Source organism: Leucopleurus acutus (genome assembly GCF_964270905.1).
Source record: "Leucopleurus acutus genome assembly, chromosome: 9".
Lineage (NCBI taxonomy): Eukaryota > Metazoa > Chordata > Mammalia > Artiodactyla > Delphinidae > Leucopleurus > Leucopleurus acutus.
Window position 1 is genome coordinate 90,962,370 of NC_139144.1, and position 21,100 is coordinate 90,983,469.

Below are 21,100 nucleotides of genomic sequence, written 5' to 3' on the forward strand. Positions count from 1 at the left end.
GATCTCAAAGATGTTTTTCATCGTATGAAGGATGTGAATCAATGTGTAAAGTTGATTGTTTCTCCTGCCATTTACCAAAAGAATCATCTTAACCCTACATTGTGGAAAATCTGGGTTGTTCTATTTATTTAACAGAAAGCCAGTCCCATAAGTATCTTGGTGCCCAGCAGCAATCTGTTCATTGCTTGTTAGCGATGAAGAAGCATATTCATAACTCAAGCTTAGATAGAGTGTCATCTCCAGATAGAATCAACACCGCCCCCTCCACAGGGGTTGGAATCTGGTTGCTTTCCAAGCTTTTGCTGACCAGGCTCCCTTGCCTGGCCTGGCGGATGAGATCACCACACCAGAGTGCCACGGGGGCAGACCGGGCCCACTGTTGCAACATGTCCCTTCGTCAGGCTGTTGCCCTCATTTCACCAAACACCCTGTATAACACAGCATATCACTGATCCTCCGGCTCTCTTCCCTTTGCCTTTGTATGCATTTTTATATCATGCATCTTCCCCTGAATAAAAGGGATAATAGGAGTTTCCCAGATTTGATTTCTCAGTGGGAACTGTTTGCTTTGGAAGCCACTGACACCAATGCTAATTGAGAACAGAGCTCAGAACGAGGGCCTGAGAACTGCACCCGGATGAACTTTTTGGTGGGCTGATTTCCGTTGATCTCTTCAGAATTGGATTGTGCATGCAAGTGATACCATGGTCGACTGTTTTCCAAAAGGCTGAGCACGTGGACCAGTGTCTTTTCCTTTAACTAGTTCTCTGCCTTGGAAAAATTATTTGTAATTGATCATATAAAGTCTTCATCATGAAAGCTACTGGGGATCCTGGCCCCTACCGCCCAGTAATAACATTCTGGAAATCACAAAGCAATCTGGGCCGTTTACAATCTAAATCTAAACATGATGGGCCTCTATTAGAGAGATTACAGTAAAAAATAACAATCAGCTCTCTGATGATCCTATGCGAAGGGAAAGGGTGGGGAGGAGTAAATTTGGCAAAGGACAAGCCCAGACTTTCGTCACAGGGACAGACCAAAGTGTTAACACAAAGGGAGAGCCCGGGAGCATCCTGCACACTGCATTTCAGCCACAGATAACATGGCACCTCCGCGGGCCCGGTCCACGCCCTGACCGCTCAGAGGGTCTCAGCACCTCTGCGCCCGCAGCCCTTTTCCAGCTGCAGACATGCTCGGGGGATCCGGATCGCAGGGAAGACGCAGCCTGGCCGTGCTCTCCCAGTGAGTGCTCGCTTCACCTCTTCAGTTTTTCTTCTTCTTCTTCTTCTTCTTCTTTCGCATAAAGGAATGTTGTAAAAAATAAAATAAGTTTTTTGTTTTTTTTTAGTTGTGGGAGTGGGAGGCGAGAGGAGAAATCAGGAGGCAAAGGAAGGCAGTGAGTGTGTAAATATCAGACCTGTGTGAAACTTTTTGGTCTCAACTTGGTGGTGGTTCTGATTGGTTTTCCTCTGTTACTTTTTTTTTTTTTTTTTTGGTGGTTCGTAGACCATTTGGGGGTGTTTATACCAAAGGCACGGGTTTTCTTATTCCACATACCGATCCACAAAGCATCGTGTTTCTAAAGATCTGCTGTTAATTTAGACCTGAGCCCTCTGCTCGGAGTGATCCATCTGCAGGGCTCAGACACTTCGGCTAAAGCACACATTGCCCAATCCTTAGAGTCAACAGCCCAAAGCCCTTAATACACTGACCATCTGACTGTGACAGAACAGGACCCAGAGCACGTGCTATTGATCAGACAATTGTTCAGATAACAGGCTCCAAAGTTTAGGATCCTGGAATCTTGGAATGTCCAAGCTAGAGGGGCCCCTAGGGCTGTTTGCTGCAATGCTCTTCTTCTATAGACAGGGAAACGGAACCCAGAGGGGCAACTCCACTTAACCCAAAGCTAGACAACAGTCAGTAGCAGGGAAGCCAGTGCCTTTGTACCTGCAGGCAAGGGCCCTTTTCACGCTGACGTTTATGAGGTTTGGAAAACTCACTGGGTCTTGGGAAAAGGTAAGGCACAAGGGTAAGAGCACCAGATGGCCTTTCAGTAAATCGGTCCCATTTTTGAGAGTTTTGGCATCGATTCAGCATGACAGTTGTTGTTCCATTTGTTCCAGCATTTGTGCAACAGCTCATCAAATAAACAGGAACTCAATGGGGTCCTAAAAATGAGACCCACATCCACTATATTAGCAGATCTCTTGGATAACCAGTTTCTCTAAGTGTGATCACTCAAGTGTGAGAGCACAAAGGGATGTTAGAGGTTATCTGTATGTTCCTGTGGTTATCAGACTGGTTGGGGGGCATGGTTTTTTTTTTTTAGCAAATTTACTGTTATAAGGAATCCTGTTACATAAAGGAGATGTTCTGATGAAATAGGTGGTTTTGGATCTAGAGCTTCTCATCCCTGCTGCAGTCACCCCCACCATTGCTCACACCCACCCCACTCCCCATACCTCTCTACCCCACCCCACCCTACCCACTCTGCCAAAACTTCCTCGGAATCCTAGGTCTCCATGGAACTTCAGAAACCCCGATCTTATTTAATGCCACCATTTCAGATGAGGAAACTGAGGCACATGGGGTGAAGGGCTTGCCCAGTGTTCACGGCTGGTCAACAACAGAGCCTGGAATGCAGGGCAAAGAGCCCAGTCTGCTGTGTGTGTGTGTGTGTGTGTGTGTGTGTGTGAATTCCTGGTTCTGAGTTTCTTCCCGCTCCATCATGCCCACAGTTCTATCAGTTTACTTTCTCCATGTCTCTCTCACTCTTCTCTAATCACTCTCTCATGTCCTGAATTTCAGCAGTTATCGCCCGCCACCTGGACAATTACAGTTGCCTCCTATCTGGTCCCAGCTTCAGTCTCTGTCCTCTTTCTGATCCTGTCCCCTCCTGTCCTCCCACCCCCACCTTTGAAGATAGACCCCACTCTCCTCAACGTGGCACTCAAAGTTCTCCACAGTCTGCCTTTAATATCCCTTCCCATTCTGACCTACCCCTGCTCCGGCCAAATGAGATCACTCACTGGTCCTCAAACTCATCATGTACAAGCCACCTCCCTTCCTTGGCTCACTCTATTTCCTACGTGGAGAACAGTCTATGTGCCTCAGTTTCCCCTCTGAAATGGAGACATTAAAAAAGATGGGGGTTTCTGAAGTGTTCCATGGAGACCTAGGATTCCAAGGAAGTTTTGGTGGAGTGGGTAGGGTAAGGTGGGGTAAGGAAGAGATGGGGAGTAGTGGGGGGTAACCAATGGAGGGTGATTGGGGAGTAGAGTAGGAATGAGGGGCTCTATCTCATTTGTTCCTGACTTCCTTCCTGTTCTTCAAGGCCCAAATCAAATACTACCTGCCTCCACAAGGCTTTCTCAGCTCTTCTTTTCTCTCCATATCCTTTGTCCACCCTTCTATTATTAACCTTGAACTAAAGTTAGTGGTGAGCATGCCTGTTCCTTCCCTTCCCTCCCCTTCCCTTCCCTTCCCTTTCCTCCCTTCCCTTCTTTCTTATTTTTTATCCATTAACAGCAGGTAGTAATTTCACCCTTAACCAGATAAGAGGTCCAGTAAAGTCAATCATTTAAAGCCAATCTCTGAACCCAAAAGTGAGCAAAAGTGGCTAGTAGAATGCCAATGCAATATATGGTAATCCACTTGAGGGCAGGGACTATTTTGAAACTTTGAACCTTCAGCTTCCAGCACAGTGCCAATGCTCAAAAAAATATTCTTTAGCTTTCCCATTACTGGATAAATCAAACTCAGTTCATCTAAGTTCACACTTTTCATTGGAGTCATCAGAACACACAAAGCTTTTGTGCCTTCTGCTTTGGAAGAAGTTTTAGGTTAAATGCCAAAACAGATGCCCAACAAAAGGAGCTCTAAATTCCTCTGCATTTGCATCAGATAATTTATCTCAGTTTCATCACCTACAGAGCGAGATTGGCAGTGTTTCTTTTATGAGGTGCATTAAGATTCCTGAGTGCCAAGACCTATCCAGAGCCATGTTATTTTCAGGGGCAATTGTGATTGGCTGTTCAGTTCTTTAGATTTCAAGGTGCTGTTTAATTTGTTCCTGGTAAGATTACTGAGAGATTCTGTCACTTGCAGTCTAATATTTTCACCACTTACTTTCTCATTTTCCCAAAGCCCTGTGAAGTCTTCTTGAGTCAAGATTTTGGGTTTCTTATAAACAGCCATGCTTTTGTCACATTTTGTAACAAATGTGGAAGGGTATGTAAATTTTTAAACCATGGAATCAAAGAAACATAGGAAATTATTTAGTTCATCCCACTGTTTTCTGAAGAAACTAAGTTAAAAACATGTCAGGGAAATCAATAATTGGCATAATTGTATAAGATACAGAAGACGTGCACGTAAAAATGTTCAGATTTGTAAAAAGTTTAGGAATAAATACCTGGTTTATTCAATCTTATTGGGGAATGTAGCATTACAATTTTCCAGCATGCTAAATTAAAAAAAAAAAATTGTAATGAAAACTATGTCTTTCCCTTCTTTAAAATAGATGTTAAAATACATTTGAAACACTTCCCCATTGCTGAGAATTGTCACTGTGAATATAGTTTTTTAAATCATGCTGTGAAACTGTGGTATCTCAGTGGATACAACTCTCATCCAGAAATTGTCCAATTATTGTGTGCTGTCCTCTATCTTTTTATTTATTTTCTCTCTCCTAATTGCTCTTAATGCATTCAGCTCTAGCGGTTCCACTCTGTTTGGATGTAGCCAAGGCTATCAGGAAGCCCCATTTGTTAGAATCGTGTTCAAGGAAAAAGCCAACCGTCTGGGCAGCGGAGCACTCAGGTGCCTTCTCTGTTACAAAGTAAAGCGCATGTACCTTTTGTGACTGTTGGTTTGTACACCAAACTGGCCATTTTTTGCTCACTTTTGGGTTCAAAGATTGGCTTTAAGTGATTGACTTCGCTGGACCACTTATCTGGTTAAAGGTGAAATTACTACTTGCTGTTAATGGATAAAAAAATAAGAAAGAATGGCAGAAAAACAGGCAATTGTACTTTGCACGTATGGGGCACTCTGTAAATGATATTGCTGAATCTCTTCTGCAGTGGTGACTACACCAAATCTTTATGGAGTTGGTCTCGACTTTTTTGCGTGTGTCTTGCTGGCCACCTGGCCACAAGCACATGGGCTGAGTGCCTGGTGGCCACAGGCCTGTCTTTCCTTCCTGGTTGAGGTAATTTGCATTGCTCACTCCTCTTTCCCTTTCCTGACCTTTGACCTATTTCTATCCTTGACATGAGCCCTCACTTCATACTGCTTCTCACGTCCCTCCCAGTCCCCCCAGAATGGCTTTGCAGAGGCAGGGCCAGCTAAGGCAAGAGGAATGGGGGCTGGGGGGGGTGCTCTTCTGCCATCTGGAGGCCAGTTTGCCCCTGGCATTCCTAGCTGGACCAGCGAGGATGCCTTTATCCCGTAGAAATGCAGCTTCCGTTCTTGCTACTAGCTTCAGATATATCCTGGGTTTTAAAAGGTAGCTGTGGGCTGGCCTAAGATCCCAGCTGCCATGTATAATAATGTTTGAAGTTCCAAAATCCAATTTGCAAATTAAGGTTTTGGAAACAAGCTTTTCATAAATGTAGGACTGCCTGAATTCATTTCCAAACCTAATTGAATTTTTAAGAGGAGCCTTTAAAAATCTGTAAACCTCACTCATTTCCATGCATTCATTCAACAAATATTCATTGAGGGTTTCCTGTGCCAGTTAGTGCTGCTGGACTAGGCACTAAGAACATAAAAAGGAACAAAACACAGACTCTGGCTTCAAGATTATCTAGTCTTTTAACCTCCCACCCACTGCAGGAATCTTTCTTCGGCCCTCGCACAGCCGTCACCCAACATACGCGCAGCCATCACCCAACATATGCACATCCCCAGATCCATCAGGGCTGTGCCTGCCATGAGAGCAGTACAGCCACCCGATCAGCGTTAGCCACATCAGTGCTTTCCTGTTTTCTCTTTCCCTCTGACCCTCTGAAAGAAATACCAGTTTCTTTTAACTTATACTTAAGTATAAACTTAAGTATAATAAACTTAAGTTTATTTTGTGACTCAGTATTTTACATATATATACATATACACACACAGATCTCTTTGAAACAAATATTTCACAAAACAGTGCTCACTCTTGCTATGTACACCCTCTGATATTTTCTTCTTTTCAAGTTGTGCTGTAGATTTTTTTCAGCTTTATTAAGGTATAATCGACAAATAAAATCATAATATATTTAAAATGCACAATGTGATGATCTGATAGATCTGTACATTGTGAAAGGATTCCCATCATTAAGTTAATTAACGAATTCATCACCTCTCATACTTACCTTTTTTTTTCTTTTTTGGTGTAAGAACACTTAGGTTCTACTCTCTTACCATATTTCAGTTATACAATACTGTATTATCACCTATAGTCACTGTGTTATACATTAGATCCTAAGACTTTATTCACCTTATAACTAAAAGTTTGTAGCCTTTTACCAGCCTCTCCCCATTTCCCCCATCTCCAACCCTTGGCAACCACCATTCCAGTTTAACTTTTGTTTTTTAATTCCACATGTAAGTGATACCATGCAGTATTCGTGTTTCTCTGTCTGGCTTATTTCACTTAGCACAGTGCCCTCCATATTCATTCATGTTGTTGCAAACGGCAGAATTTCCTTCTTCATTTTTTAAAATAATTTTTGTTTGTGTATAGTTGATTTACAATGTTGTGTTAGTTTCAGGTGTCCTTTTTAAAGGCTGAATAATATTCCATATTATTCTGTATATATTATATATGTTACAATATTCCATATTATTTATATATATATATATATATATATATATATATATATATATATATCTCCATTCATCCACTGATAAACACTTAGGTTGCTTCCATACCTTGGCTGTGGTGAGCAATGCTGCAATAACATGAGAGTACAGATATCTCTTTGATATAGTGATTTAGTTTCTTGCCCTCTGATTTTCTATATTTTATATATCATTAAAAAATGCTAGTCATAAACTACTAAGTAGATTTTAGAAGCTGCAAACTGAAGTTTGAAAACGACTGAACATATTACATAATCTTGGTAACCCTGACCACACTGGCTGCCTGCCTCAGGGATCAGCCTGGAAGTTTAGGAGAGACTTTTCAGGTGGGAATCAGAGGGTCTGGATGCTGGTCTAGCTCCTTCACTAATCAGACTGGGATTTCCAGGAAGCCACTTCATCTCGCTGCAACGCAGCTGTAAGATGGAGATGCTCATGCCTGCTCGGTGTAACTTGCAGAGTGGTAAGACCATCCAGTACAATGACGTGCGTTAAAGTATACGGGAAAAAACTAAGTACATAACAAATGCAAGTTATTATTAAATAGCCTTATTTTTCCCGATTAAAATTTAATATCAGAGGAACAACTTGGAGAGACCACTTGTTCTTTATAGAGTTGTGGAAAGATCCTTGCATGGGCTGTAATATTATGCAACTTCACAAGTGAAAATCTGAGTGGCATTTGTTTGTGATGTTGTAACTAGGTTTGTATTTAAGAAGCTCAGTCAGGTCATCCTCTTTCCTCTGCCCTTAAATACTTTTTCTGGTTGTAAAATCAAGGAAGCAACTAGGTGGTCGGTGGGTGTTTAACTCATGAGCCAACTTGTGAAGGAGTATGCTTTGCCTGATAGTATCTGCTCTAGCCCACTGGATTTATAAACACTCATTTCCACTGCTATTAAGACTGCTTTTTATTAAAAACAACTGACATTAAATAAAAGTAACCAGTAAAGGAGATAACTTTATTAAGAAGGGTTTAAAACAATAAACTTGTAGAAAAAATTTGGTACTTTTCTCACTGATCTTTCACTTTTTCTTTGTAACCTTATTGTTAACCTCATCTCATGCAGACATTGATTAGAATGCTTCTTTCAAGTCCTGATATTCCTATTTAGGGCCTGGTATTTTAGGCTGATATTTTCTATGCTGATTAATTCCTATTTAGGGCCTAACCCACACTAGACATTTGCCTCTTCCAGGCTAGCTCTGCCTGCTACATCAGCTCTCCATGTCTTTTATTTCCATGACTTCTTTCTGATATTTACCAGGAATGTCTACACTCACCTTTTCTAGAACTCGATTCTCCAAATCACTGTACCTTTCACTTTGTATGCAACTGAGATAATATAAAAAATAATATAATCAGGGCTTCCCTGGTGGCGCAGTGGTTGAGAGTCCGCCTGCCGATGCAGGGGACACGGGTTTGTGCCCCGGTCTGGGAAGATCCCACATGCCGCGGAGCGGCTGGGCCCGTGAGCCATGGCCGCTGAGCCTGTGCGTCCGGAGCCTGTGCCCCGCAACGGGAGAGGCCACAACAGTGAGAGGCCCGCGTACCGCAAAAAATAAAAAAAATTTAAAAAATAATAGTATAATAAAATAAGGACTATATTCATCCCAAGAAGAAGAAAATAAATTTGCCACATTTCCTCTTTAAAGAGTGAAAACATTCTTTACACAGATCAGCAATACCCCACCAAAGGCCATAGTTTATAATTACCTTGCATAGTTTCCAGAGAAAAGTACATGAAATACATAAAATTTAAGTAATTTTTTCAACCTACCTTTAATATGATTTCATGATATTTATAGATTTTGTGTAATTTCCATAGCTACTTAATGAATTATTCTGATATGTCTCAGAACTGAATTGAAAATAATGGTGTTCACACAACTTTTTAATGAGTAAATTAAGGTCCAAGGTGGCCTAGGTACGCTGAACTTTTGGAACAGAAGAGATGGCTTTAAAGAGGAACTGATCGCTCACCTCTGCCATTTCTCCAGTAGTCTTTCTGGAGCTAAACACACTGTTGGCTGGGGAAAAGTGTCTCAATACTCTTTCTACTGACCAGACCCACCTTTCAAAGTACTAAATGGTCCCATTCTTGGCACATGAAAACTAGAGTCGGGTATCCTGACTCCCACATCTGTGTTTAGACCTCGATCATTGCTAAGTGTGTGACTTGAGCAGTTCTCTTAATTTCACTAGGCCTAAGTTTCTTCATATGTGGGGGGAAAAAATTATAGTATCTGTCTTGCAGGTTTAGTGAACATTAAAAGAATTAGTTATGTGAAGGTGTGTAAACCACAGTGGATGTTTAAGCAGTGTTAAATTTTCTACCTTCCCCTTCCCTTTGAGCACTCCCTTTCCTAAAAACCCCAGGAGAGAAATGGCTTGATATCTTACACCAAAAAAGCAACTGATGCTGGGACAAAAGGCAGATGAATTCAGTTTGTGATTGACGTGTGTTCAAAAAATCCATCTACTCTAGAAAAATCAGAGGAGCCCTTCATCTCAGATTTTCATTGCTCCATTTACTTCCTACTTAAAAATGATAACCTATACTGCTGTACTTTGGATAACTCTGAAGTTAAAAGAAATTTGCTAAAAATAGACTTGGGGCAAAATATAAAATTACTACTTTTCCAAATTGGCCTAAACCAGACACATTGTGAAGGAGGATATAGTAAGCAGTAGGGGTTTGTTTGCCAAAGACTTCGATGCCACCAATCTTTAAGTAAGCTTGATAAGTAAGGAGAGTATAAATAAAGAATATTAACTTTGAAATCCAGATAAAGTTGGACCCAAATCCTAGTCGCATCATTTTATTAACTATGTGCCCTTTAGCTAATTACTTAATCTCACTGAGTTTCTTAGTTTATTTGTCTATAAAATGAGGAAAAGATATGTAAAGTAGTTAGCACAATGCCTGGCACTTAGTAAGTGCTCAAAGAAATGTGGGGGGGGCGCTTCCCTGGTGGCGCAGTGGTTGAGAGTCCGCCTGCCGATGCAGGAGACACGGGTTCGTGCCCCGGTCCGGGAAGATCCCACATGCCGTGGAGCGGCTGGGCCCGTGAGCCATGGCCTCTGAGCCTGCGCGTCCAGAGCCTGTGCTCCGCAACGGGAGAGGCCACAACAGTGAGAGCCCTGCGTACCGCACAAAAAAAAAAAAAAAAAATGTGTGTGGGGTGATTAACAGTGATAATTATTGGCATTAACTGGGTGTCTAGGCGATGAGTCTGAGGTAGCTTCCAGGTATTCATGAAAGCATGAGTGACTGTGATGAGTTGTATTAATTTCCTAGGGCTGCCATAACAAAGTACCACAAACTGGGTGGCTTAGAACAACAGAAACTCATTGTCTCTGTCTCACAGTTTTAGAGGATAGAAGCCTGACATCAGGGTGTCTGCAGGACCATGCTCCCTCTGAATCCTACAGGGGGAGGATTCTTCCTGGCCTTTTCTGGATTCTGGTGGCCCCAGCTGGGCCTTGGTTTGTGGCAGTAGAGCTCCAATGCTTCCATTACTTCACATGACATTCTCCCTATTTCTTTTCGCATCATCTTCCCTCTGTCTGCCTCTGTGTCCAAATTTCTCCTTTTTATAAGGATGCCAATCATTTTGGATTGGAGCTCACCCTCATGACCTTATCTTAACTTGATTACATCTTGATTCCAAATAAGGTCACATCCTGAGGTACTGCGGGTCAGGACTTCAACATATTTTTGGAGACGACACAATTTGACCCATTATATTAGTATACAGAGTTCCTAGAATTAAGTGCAACAAACCTGGCCCTTACCTCTGCATTTTAGAGTTTGCTGAGGTCTCCATAAGTTGAGCAAACCTTATGCATCCTGGAGGCATAATGTGGAAATGGTATTCTGATAGGAGTTTGCTGAGTAGTGGATACTTCCTGATCACAAAAGGACAAAAGCTCCTCAGACTCAAGCATCACTGGGGCTTTCTTTTTAACCTCAGTGAGTGAAGGACACCCAGGAAGTATGCACAGTCTCTTCTCACCCCAAGGGAAACAGCCTTGAAGTCAGAGATCGAACCGTCTCAGGCCTATGTGAGTTAGTATTACGGGAAAGACTTATTTTCCACTTACTCTCCCTCCCTGGTATACATTTTTTACTTTCTGACCTTACTCAAACATTCACTTTGACCCGGGGAAGCATTACAAATCTGACTCTCTTAGATCTGAAGACTGGCAGGTGGGGAGGGAGACCCTGTAGAACATTCCCTCCACCTAGAAGCTTAAGAAGTCTAGTTTTATGAGCCCTCCTAGAGCTACAGGTAAATCTCAAACCAAGATCCTCAGGTAACAGAGGAGCAAAAGGAACACAGCAAAGGTGAAAACTGAACATATGAGGGAGTAAAATTATAAGTTACAACAGAAGGCATCTTAATAAATCAGATAGGCTACTAGTTCAATGTAATGAACCACTCACCTAAATAAACAGTAAAAGGTGCTAATAATTGTCGGAAAAAATTATTAACAAAGTAGAACCATTCGATCCTTAAATTGAGTACTGTATTAGTTTCCTAGGGCTGCTGTAACAACGTACTACATACTGGGTGCCTTAGACTAACAGGCAGGGTTGTTTCCTTCTGAGGGCTGTAAGGGAGAATCTGTCCCAGGCCTCTCTCCTAGCTTCTCTTAGTTTGACCGTCCTTGGCATGCAGATCCGTCACCCCAGTCCTCTGTATTCACATGACATTCTCTCTGTGTTTCTTGACTTAGTGTACCTTCCATGCATGTCTGTTTCTATGTCCAGATTTCCTCCTTTTCATATGGACACCGGTCCTGTTGGATGAGGGCCCACCCTAATAACCCATCATAACTTGATTACCTCTGCAAATGCCTTATTTCCAAATAAGAACACTTCTGAGGTCCTGGGGATTACGTGATCAACCAACCAATCATTTTTAGAGGACACACTTCAACCCATAACAAGTACGGAAAGATTTAAAATACTCTAATGTGACATTGCATAGTTTAATTCATAAGCAGTAAGTGGGATAATTTTCTAGTACAATTAAAATGCCAGCTGGCTGAAGGATATGGGGGCAGTGCCAGGCCATCTGTCTAAAGCCATTCCAGTGACACTCAGAACCAACCTCCACGCGGAGAGTTCTGAACCATCAATTCTCCACTAAGTTTGGGTGTTAAGCCAGCCCCAAAGGAGAACAGAAAAGGGGATTATCCTCTTCCACTGGGACACGAGTGTTTTCTGGCATAGGAAGATAAAGCTGTCTGATGGTAAATTTCCATCCACTTTTTTTTTTTTTTTTTTGCGGTACGCAGGCCTGTCACTGTTGTGGCCTCTCCCGCTGCGGAGCGCAGGCTCAGCGGCCATGGCTCACAGGCCCAGCCGCTCCGCGGCATGTGCGAACTTCCCGGACCAGGGCACAAACCCGTGTCACCTGAATCGGCAGGCAGACTCTCAACCACTGCGCCACCAGGGAAGCCCTCCATCCACATTTTAATGAGAAGTGACATGGACTAAGAGAGAGATAGGGAAAATGAGAGATAAAGGGCATTCCACTTATTGCACATTTATTGCACATTTTTAGCCACTACTCTTCCTCTCCACACTCCACTGCTCAAAAAAGAAAGAGACAGGATAGTCAACAGAGGAGGAATAAGGGAATAACAACAAAAGAATTTTTTCCTGTATTTGTTCTGCATGTCTCAGCCTTCTCTGGTGTTAATATTCTCAATGAAAATGAGTTTAAGATCCTTGAGTTAGAAAAATGTTTCTGCCCAGTTCTCCCCTTCAAGCTTGGAAACAGCAGCATACCTTAGAAGACATCTAAGCGCAGAACCTATTCCCCATATGATGATGAGGAGGAAGAGGATAATAATAGTAACAATAACAATAATAATAATAATGGTTAACACTCATACAGTACTTACAGTGTGCCAAGCACTGTGCTAGTACTTTACAAGTACGAGTTTATTTAATTCTTCAACAGCACTACAAGTTAAGCACCATTGTCTCCATTTTACAGATGAGGAAAATGAGGCCAGAGAGGTTGATTCGCTAGCCCGCTTCCTCCCTGTGTGGGTGTGTAATGGCTGGCTCCTGGCTCCAAGCTGGCTCCTGGTGGCTCCCTTGCTTTCTCCAGCTAACACTTAATGGATGTTATTCCCGGCCTGTGCTTTCACAGCTCTAACCTCTGGTCTTTGAGTGGGAGAATCTGGCAGCAACTGTAACATGACATCAGATCCTGCTTGATGAGCAAGCTTCTCCTCCTGGTGGAGCAGGGCTGGACGGGGTGAGAGGAGTGGTCTAGTGAGAGTCTTTGATCTTTCATGACTCTACCTTAAATAACCAGCCCAGGGGACTACATATTGCTTTAAGGGCCCTACAAAGAGGCAATGAGTGTACCTTTCCCCCATAGTGGAAAGGTATTTCCATAAAACTGGCAACTCCTCTCATTTCATGGGCTTCCCTGGTGGCGCAGTGGTTGAGAGTCCACCTGCCAATGCAGGGGACACGGGTTCGTGTCCCAGTCTGGGAGGATCCCACATGCCGTGGAGCGGCTGGGCCCGTGAGCCATGGCCGCTGAACCTGCGTGTCCGGAGCCTGTGCTCTGCAACGAGAGAGGCCACAACAGTGAGAGGCCCGTGTACCACAAAAAAAACCCAAAAAAACTGGCAACTCCTCTCATTTCACTGTTATTAATAATCACATGGCTTTCTTATGCCAATTTAAAGAAATAAACTCTTCGAATAATTTTGAACTTCTCCATATCTTAACTTCTAAATCCTGCCCTGTCCAAGTTAGAGAACTGAGTCCTGGAAAGAAAGGGATGTACTATGTCGTTGTTGTGCAAAGAGCCCAGACTTTGGGGCTGGCCAGATGCAAGTTAAGATCCTATGTGTATGGTCCTGGGCAAGTTACTCAACTTCTCTGTGCCCGGTTTGTTCCTCTAGACTGTAAAATAAGAACCATCGTGTCTATTCAGTGCTATTGTAAGGATTAGATGAAATGCATCCTGCCCATTGCCTGACACCTAGTCAGTACAGGCAGATCTCATTTTATGTGCTTCGCTTTATTGAGCTTCACAGATACTGCGTGTTTTACAAGTTGAAGGTTTATGGCAGCGCTGTGTTGAGCAAGTCTGTTGGTGCCATTTAATCAACAGCATTTGCTCACTTCTTATCTCTGTGTCACACTTTGGTAATTCTTGCAATATTTCAAACTTTTTCATTATCACTATATTTGTTATAGAGATCTGTGATCAGTGATCTTTGATATTACTATTATAATTTTTTGGCATTGTTAGCAATAAGACATTTTAAATTAAGGTACATAAATTGTTTTTTAGACATAATGCTATTGCACACTTAATAGACTACAGTATAGTGTAAACATAACTTTTACGTGCACTGGGAAGCCACAAAATTTGTGTAAGCCCCCAAATTTGTGTATCTCGTTTTATTGTGATATTTGCTGTATTTCGGTGGTCTGGAACTGAACCTGCAGTATCTCTGAGGTATGCCTGGACTGCACAAATGGGAGTTATCACCATTGAATAAGCTTCCTCATTTTTTTTTAAACAATCTGTATGTTTGCTTCACTCATTCACAGTCAAGGCTGGCAGGTCTAGTACATTCCTATTTTTTTGTCACCAATGTTATTATTTCAAACGGACAATGGCTATTGTATTTAGATTATTAGTCTTAGAAATGTTAAACTTACAAATTTAACACAGAGTCAAATTTAGCAGAGTTGGTTGTTAGCAGCAGCCCAACCCCAGAGGACAAAGTGATTCCTGGGGCCTCCTACAGTCTCCCAGGAGCCTAAACACCTTTTGTTTAAAGGTCCTTGGGGGAACTTGAAGACTTAACCTCTCTCTGGTAGGCTTCAGAGCTTCATCTGAGCAGAACACCACAATTCTATGACATCTCTGAGACGGAAGAGAGCATCAATCAGAAAAGTCCCAAATTATAATGATGTCCTGACTCTGAATATAAGTCACTCAGCTTCTCTGAGCCTATTTCCTCAACTGCGAAGCAGGAATGATAGTACTGTCTGCCTCACTGACATTCTAAAGATAAAATTAGAGCATGTACCTGATGGAAGTGTTTTATAAACTCTAGAAAGTTAGAATTGTGATTCAAATTATTGTTTGGATGGATCTGAGTTTCTGAGTTGGCTCTGAAAACAGCTTAGCCACTAAACAGGATGGGATTAACAGGACAGCCCGGCTGACACATCGTAACAGGACGGCATCTCGTTTTGACTTGGAAGCTGCCCCCAGTTGTACTAATATCGTAGAAAAAAAAGCTTGGTTTAAGCAGTGGAAGATTGTGAACAAAGGAAGAAGGTGGTTAGCTAGGTAGGACAAGGGTCAGAGCATGGAGAGGGGACCCCTGTAGACAGGTGAGAAGCAGAAAGACAGAAGGGGGGACAGGGCTTTTATTTTGCTTCAGGTTCAAAAAAAAAGCAAATGATATCTGTAGGTTCAAGTGTATGCTTAGAACTGGGACAGACCATCCAAGCCCAGCCCTTCTTAAGGTTAAGACCAGATACTCACTGATTATACATATTCAACACCCTGGAAGCATCCAACTTAAAATTCCCTTGACTTCATTACTAAGTTTCAAAAATACCCTTCCAAAAACATGCATTAAAAAAAATATTAGGATTGTGTTTTTTTGGTTTGGCCGTAAAAAAAATTTTTTTTAATCCAAAACCATAATTGTGGCGTACCAAGATGGATTCTTCTCCCATACAGCGAGGATTTAATTTTTCCAGTCCCCTCCCTTGGTGCCTTTTACCCTCTGCTCATTTTTGATGAACTGCACATGTTGTAGAAGCCACCCTGGGCCTCAGACACGAGCAGTCTCCCTCGCCACTGCCAGTGTCCTAATAAGGGAATGAACAAGCTCCTATTGGTGAGGTAAAGAGGAGTCAGGCAGTGGATGGTATTTTTGCTGATCGAGGAGGATAAGGTGTGGTTTGGCAGGTACCTCGTTGGTTTGGCTGGCTCCCGAACTAGTTTTTTTTTCTCTTTTTACAGTTCGAATTCTGTAAAACAGACACGAAGAATTGTTTTCTCGCTTATAGCTTAGCTGAGCTTTAAGAGTATCATCTTGACACCGACCATCCATGATGAAGGAAGGATGGGAATGTGGAGTGAAGTGAAGTTTTCATCCTGAAAGGAGGTTGAGGGGCTGCCACCAGAAGGAAGGCGACCTCAGACTCAGTCAAATTTGGTCATGGAGAGAACAAGGGGTAGACCATTCAGTGTATTTAACCAATGTTTAATAAGTTTAAACATTTATCTGCACAAAAATATCAACTTTCACTTTCTGCTTGCCAATATTGATGTACCCTAATTTTAAAAAATAAAAGAAACAAAAAGAAAGTTCAGTATCCTGAGGACAAGTGGCCTCATCTCTTTCCACTCTGATCTCTAAAGACTTGCCCATGACTCCTCTGTCCACTGTTTTCTGAATGACTCTACGCTGCCTCTGAACGTGACTGCATCTGGCCCGAACTGTTCCTCAGTCACTCATCATGAATCAGTATTTCTCAACCTGGCTGCAGACTGGAATCACTTGGGGAGCTTTAATGCCTGGATTATACCCCAGCAGGTCTGATTTAATTGATCTGGGGCACAGCTTGGGCAGAAGGATTTTTAAAAGTTCCCCCAGATGATTCTAATGTGCAGCCAAGATTGAGAACCACTGCTCCGGATGCATCCTCTATTGTGTCATCCAGCTCCCAGTGGGCAGGGCCAGCGTCTTTCTCTTTCTGACGCTTTGAAACCTTTAAAGAAAATACAATATGTATACGAAACGAGTTAGACAGGTTTCTTCTCAGGTTGGTAAATTCAGTTCAGTTGTTTTAAACCTAACAGCAGAGAATTGTGCTTTCAACCAAAATCAACTTCTAGACACATGGGTATTATTGGAACTTTATTTTCCATGCATGTAGAGAGTGAAATTCTCTGCCAGCAAAAATAGTGATTCCATTTCAAAGACATAAATAATGAAGTTAAATTTTTCATGTTTTCTCTGTGTTCATGCAAGCTATTCATCTCTTGATATTTAATTTAGTTAGTAAATGCTTCTTCATTTGACTTTTCTTTTAATATTAACCCAACTTCACATCCTGAAACTGTGAAATTGCTATCTGTAGCAAGGATAGGATGATATGACTGAGGAATTTTTTTAAAGTATTTTAAACCATCCATCTTTGAAAATAAGAAGATCTGAGGGTGTAGTACCAACATGGGGAGAAGTTTTGAATTTTGGAAGAGTGATGGATTAATCAGATGTCCAGAATAACTTATTACTCTCAACTTCCTCACTGGAAATTTCATTACCAAAGAAGAAAGGTCATTTCGAAATTCAGGAGAACAGCCTGAGCTAGGAATATAAATTCGAAAATCATCACCTAAAAATTGACTAACAAGTAATAAACATAGATGGGATTACCCAAGGCAAGTATGTTGAGTAAGAAAAGACTAGCGCTGAGGAAGACACAAAGGAAACTACAAAATAAACGGTAGGCAGAGAACTTCACAAAGGAAGGTATTGTCAACAGTGTCAAAGACCTCTGTGAGGTCAAATAAAATGGGGTCTGAAAAGGGCCATTGGACACTTTGTTCCAAAGTGTAGCTCTAGAGAGCACAAGCCCATAATACAATGTTACCATAATACAACGTTATTGGGGGTTATGGCTACTAACATTTGGATCAAAAACAGTCAACCTAGTGTTCTGAGTCATTCAATAACCAGATTGAACTGTTATTTTTTGTTCACTTTTTGGATATCTTTATCAGTTGGGCAAGTGGTTAAGGTGTCTGGAGATAAAATAAAATCACTTCAGTAGACGCTTCTGGATACATCCCTAGGTGGGTTTAGGTTAGCTACAAAGTAGATTAAACTAATTTAGAAACCTAACTCTGAAACTAGAAGTAAAAATGACAAGACTGCCCATGATACAGTGAAATTAGCTATTTTTGGTTATCTTAATGATTTACCCCATGCATTACAGAATCTGTTTCGACTAGAGCACATGAAAATATTTCTAAAGGACCAGCTAAATCAAACTTGCCTGTACTGAATTATTTTTGCTTTCCACAGACATTGCAAAAGGCCAAAACCAATAATAGGCTTGATAGTGAGAGTAGAGAGAATATAGAGGGATATAAGGACTTTATCAGGGTTGATGATACAAGAGGGATTTATGGGGGGAAAGGCATGCACCAGAGTAACAGGAAAACAGAGTTTCTGCTCTGTTCATGAGCCACACCAAGGCCAATGATGTGACAGGAACAGAGACAGGCTGATGGCAGGTGTGCAGGTGCACTTACTCACACACACATAAGCTCTTGAAGCAGGCCAGGATCCACAAACAGACTAGAAAACACTGGTTGACTCAGTTTGACTTTAGTCCCTGATTATTGACTATATTCAAAAGTCAAATATCTTTCTTGTCCATAACCATTTGGTTCTTCTTACCCAGGAAAACATACATTTTCCAGCTCTAAACTCAAGGGGACTTCCTGTACGTAGTAGCAACATCATGCCATCTACAGAGAAAATAGCATTGAAATGAGAAACAAATTTACAATAAATGCATTAAAACTTTGGCATCTTTGGCCAGTGAGCTAAATTTTCCAGGTACCTACCCACAGAGACACTGGCAAGATGGCTTTGACTAGTAGCTGTTTCCAACTTCTGATGGGAAGGAATTGAGAGAAATGTGAGGTATTGGCGTTCTACCTCCTGTATTTTTTGCTAACCCTCTTCCATCTCCAAGCATAGCATGGAAGCTGCCACTAGCACTCCCAGGTCAGATTAATATGACTCTGTTCCATCACTTCGTAGTGTTGAAGTTCAGACTTGAGAGGTCCTTTCTTCCCATGGTGAATGATCAGGCTTCAGCTACTGGAACTCATGGTCAGAGCAAGTCCCATGGCCAATGCAGTATGGCCGTGGGCACAGCCAGGTTTCCTGATTCATATTCACAAACCAGGGTGGAGTGTCTGCCTTCTTGGAGACTCACAAAGCTTCTGAATGACTGTGTGTGTATGCCGCACACATGCCTTTGGGACATCCTTTGGGGGTGGCTTCTCCCACTGACAATGCTCTAATAACTTTAAATGTCATTTTCTCAGTAAATACTCATGAGCCTAATATAGAATTGTTGGCCTTTCCCTATTCACTAAACTGAGTCACATTTCATTGATCTGTCCTTTAGGGAAGCATTGTTGCCCTATATTTGACACTAAGACTTTTTTTTTTTTTGGCTGCGTTGGGTCTTCGTTGCTGCACACGGGCTTTCTTTAGTTGCAGTGAGTGGGGTCTATGTTTTGGTGCGTGGGCTTCTCATTGCGGTGGCTTCTCTTGCTGCGGAGCACGGGCTCGAGGCATGTGGGCTTCAGTAGTTGTGGCACGTGGGCTCAGTAGTTGTGGCTCACGGGCTCTAGAGCACAGGCTTAGTAGTTGTGGTGCACGGGCTTCATTGCTCCACGGCATGTGGGATTTTCCCGGACCAGGGCTCGAACCCGTGTCCCCTGCACTGGCAGGCAGATTCTTAACCACTGCGCCACCAGGGAAGCCCCGACACTAAGACTTTTAAATGGCTTCATGTTGACCTATTTGTCCTTTCCATATCTGTTTCAGTTAAATCCATATGAACTTAGGCAGTTCGCCTCATATGCAGCGAACTGAATTAGCCTTCATCATTGTTAATTAGCCATTGCTCAGTGTCTTATGCCATATGCCTTTCCTGAATTCATTACTAAAAATACTTATCAAATACCTACAAACACGTTGGGGAGGAGGGCTAAAAATATGTATAAAACATGACTCTTGATTTCAACAGACATGACATAGTATGAGAGATAGGATGATACACAAATAACAATAAGGCAATATTGACAAATACCTGGAACAACAGCAACGATTTCACAGGAGGGAAAGAATTCCTTCCAGTTGACCTTCATTACGTCTGGTAAGGCCTCACACAGGTATGAGCTGGCCATGAGGGATAAAGAAGAGCCCTCTAGGTAAAAATGGAGAGCAGGGGAGAGCACGGTCAAAGAAAAGAATGCAAGAGAGTATAAACGAAGTTAAACTAATTGGAAATGAAGCACTACTGATGCTTATTATGCTTTCTGGCCCTGGCACCTTCACTAAGTCCATATTTCTGACCATGTGTGACTGGTCCTGAGGGAAGAGCAGGCGTTCGGCCCCCAGAGGGGAGGGCGGCCCCTGTCCTTTCACATCCTTGCAGTTTACCTGTAACTGGGTAAGTGCATATACCGATGGTATAGCTTATCTAGTTTAAAGTAAACTAACCTTCATGAAATGGACTCAGGTTTCTGGACTTAAAAGGATTTCTGCAGAAACTGCAGGTCGAAGGGAACACTGACCACATGAGCCCAGGGAGACTCTGAGAACGCAGTGGAGCTGTCACTAATGCTGTGAGCGTGTATGAGCGCTTAGCTTCTGAGCCACGCACTTCACCTATGCCTTTCAGCAAAGGAGAGCTGTCCACAAACAGCGGGGAATATAACTGCTTTTTAGCAGAAACTCATGCAGCAGAGAGATCTTTCGGGAAATGACCCCATTGCTTTGTGATTTTTTTTTTTTGTCCAAACAGATGTAAACATGTAACCTACCTAAGAGTATTGATCTTCACACCTCACCTTGGAACCAACATTTTCTTATCTATTTAAAAACCTCCCAAGTAAAACATCTCAGTTTAGATGTTTATTAAAAATGTAAAACTGCCTTTGGATGACTCTGAACAAACAACTAGTTGATATCAGGACAGGCATAAATTTACTAAAGTTTACAGAAAACTGCATGGTTGGTGGGGCAGATTGACTGTGTTAGTATCATGCTTCAAATGCCAAGCCAGTGATGTGTTCTTTCCACTTGTCTCTACATATCTTTTAGGGGCTTTTTTAAAAAATTAAGTTATTACTGTCATTTAAAACCAAATTTCAAAATAAATTGAACTTATAGCCAGATTTTCAAATTACTTATCTCAGTGTGTTAAACTAAGAGTTTTCACAAAAGATTTTATGGACATTAATAAATTAAACTTACTTTAAATATGTTTTGTTTTGTTGTCATATCTTTTTCCTGTGTTACAAATCTATAAACATTTAAACAGCACTACATGTATATAACTTATAAATAAGTTACTATATATGTGTATATGTGTGTACATATATACATATATATGCATATATGTGTGTATAT

General features: G+C 41.9%; 1 protein-coding gene across 7 annotated transcripts in view; it reads left to right on the forward strand.

The window, feature by feature from the left end:
• CALD1 (caldesmon 1) overlaps nucleotides 1–21,100 on the forward strand; it is a 218,406-nt gene that overhangs the window by 148,987 nt on the left and 48,319 nt on the right. For 2 of the 7 annotated variants that reach the window (XM_082846398.1, XM_082846399.1), the window contains exon 1: nucleotides 1,045–1,245. The exons of 4 other annotated variants lie outside the window; for them this stretch is intronic. In XM_082846398.1, the coding sequence (XP_082702524.1) occupies nucleotides 1,193–1,245 (53 nt within the window). In that variant the 5' untranslated portion in view covers nucleotides 1,045–1,192. Of the gene's footprint in view, nucleotides 1–1,044; nucleotides 1,246–21,100 lie in introns of those variants that run through there. One more of the 7 variants, XM_082846393.1, reaches the window with a different exon arrangement.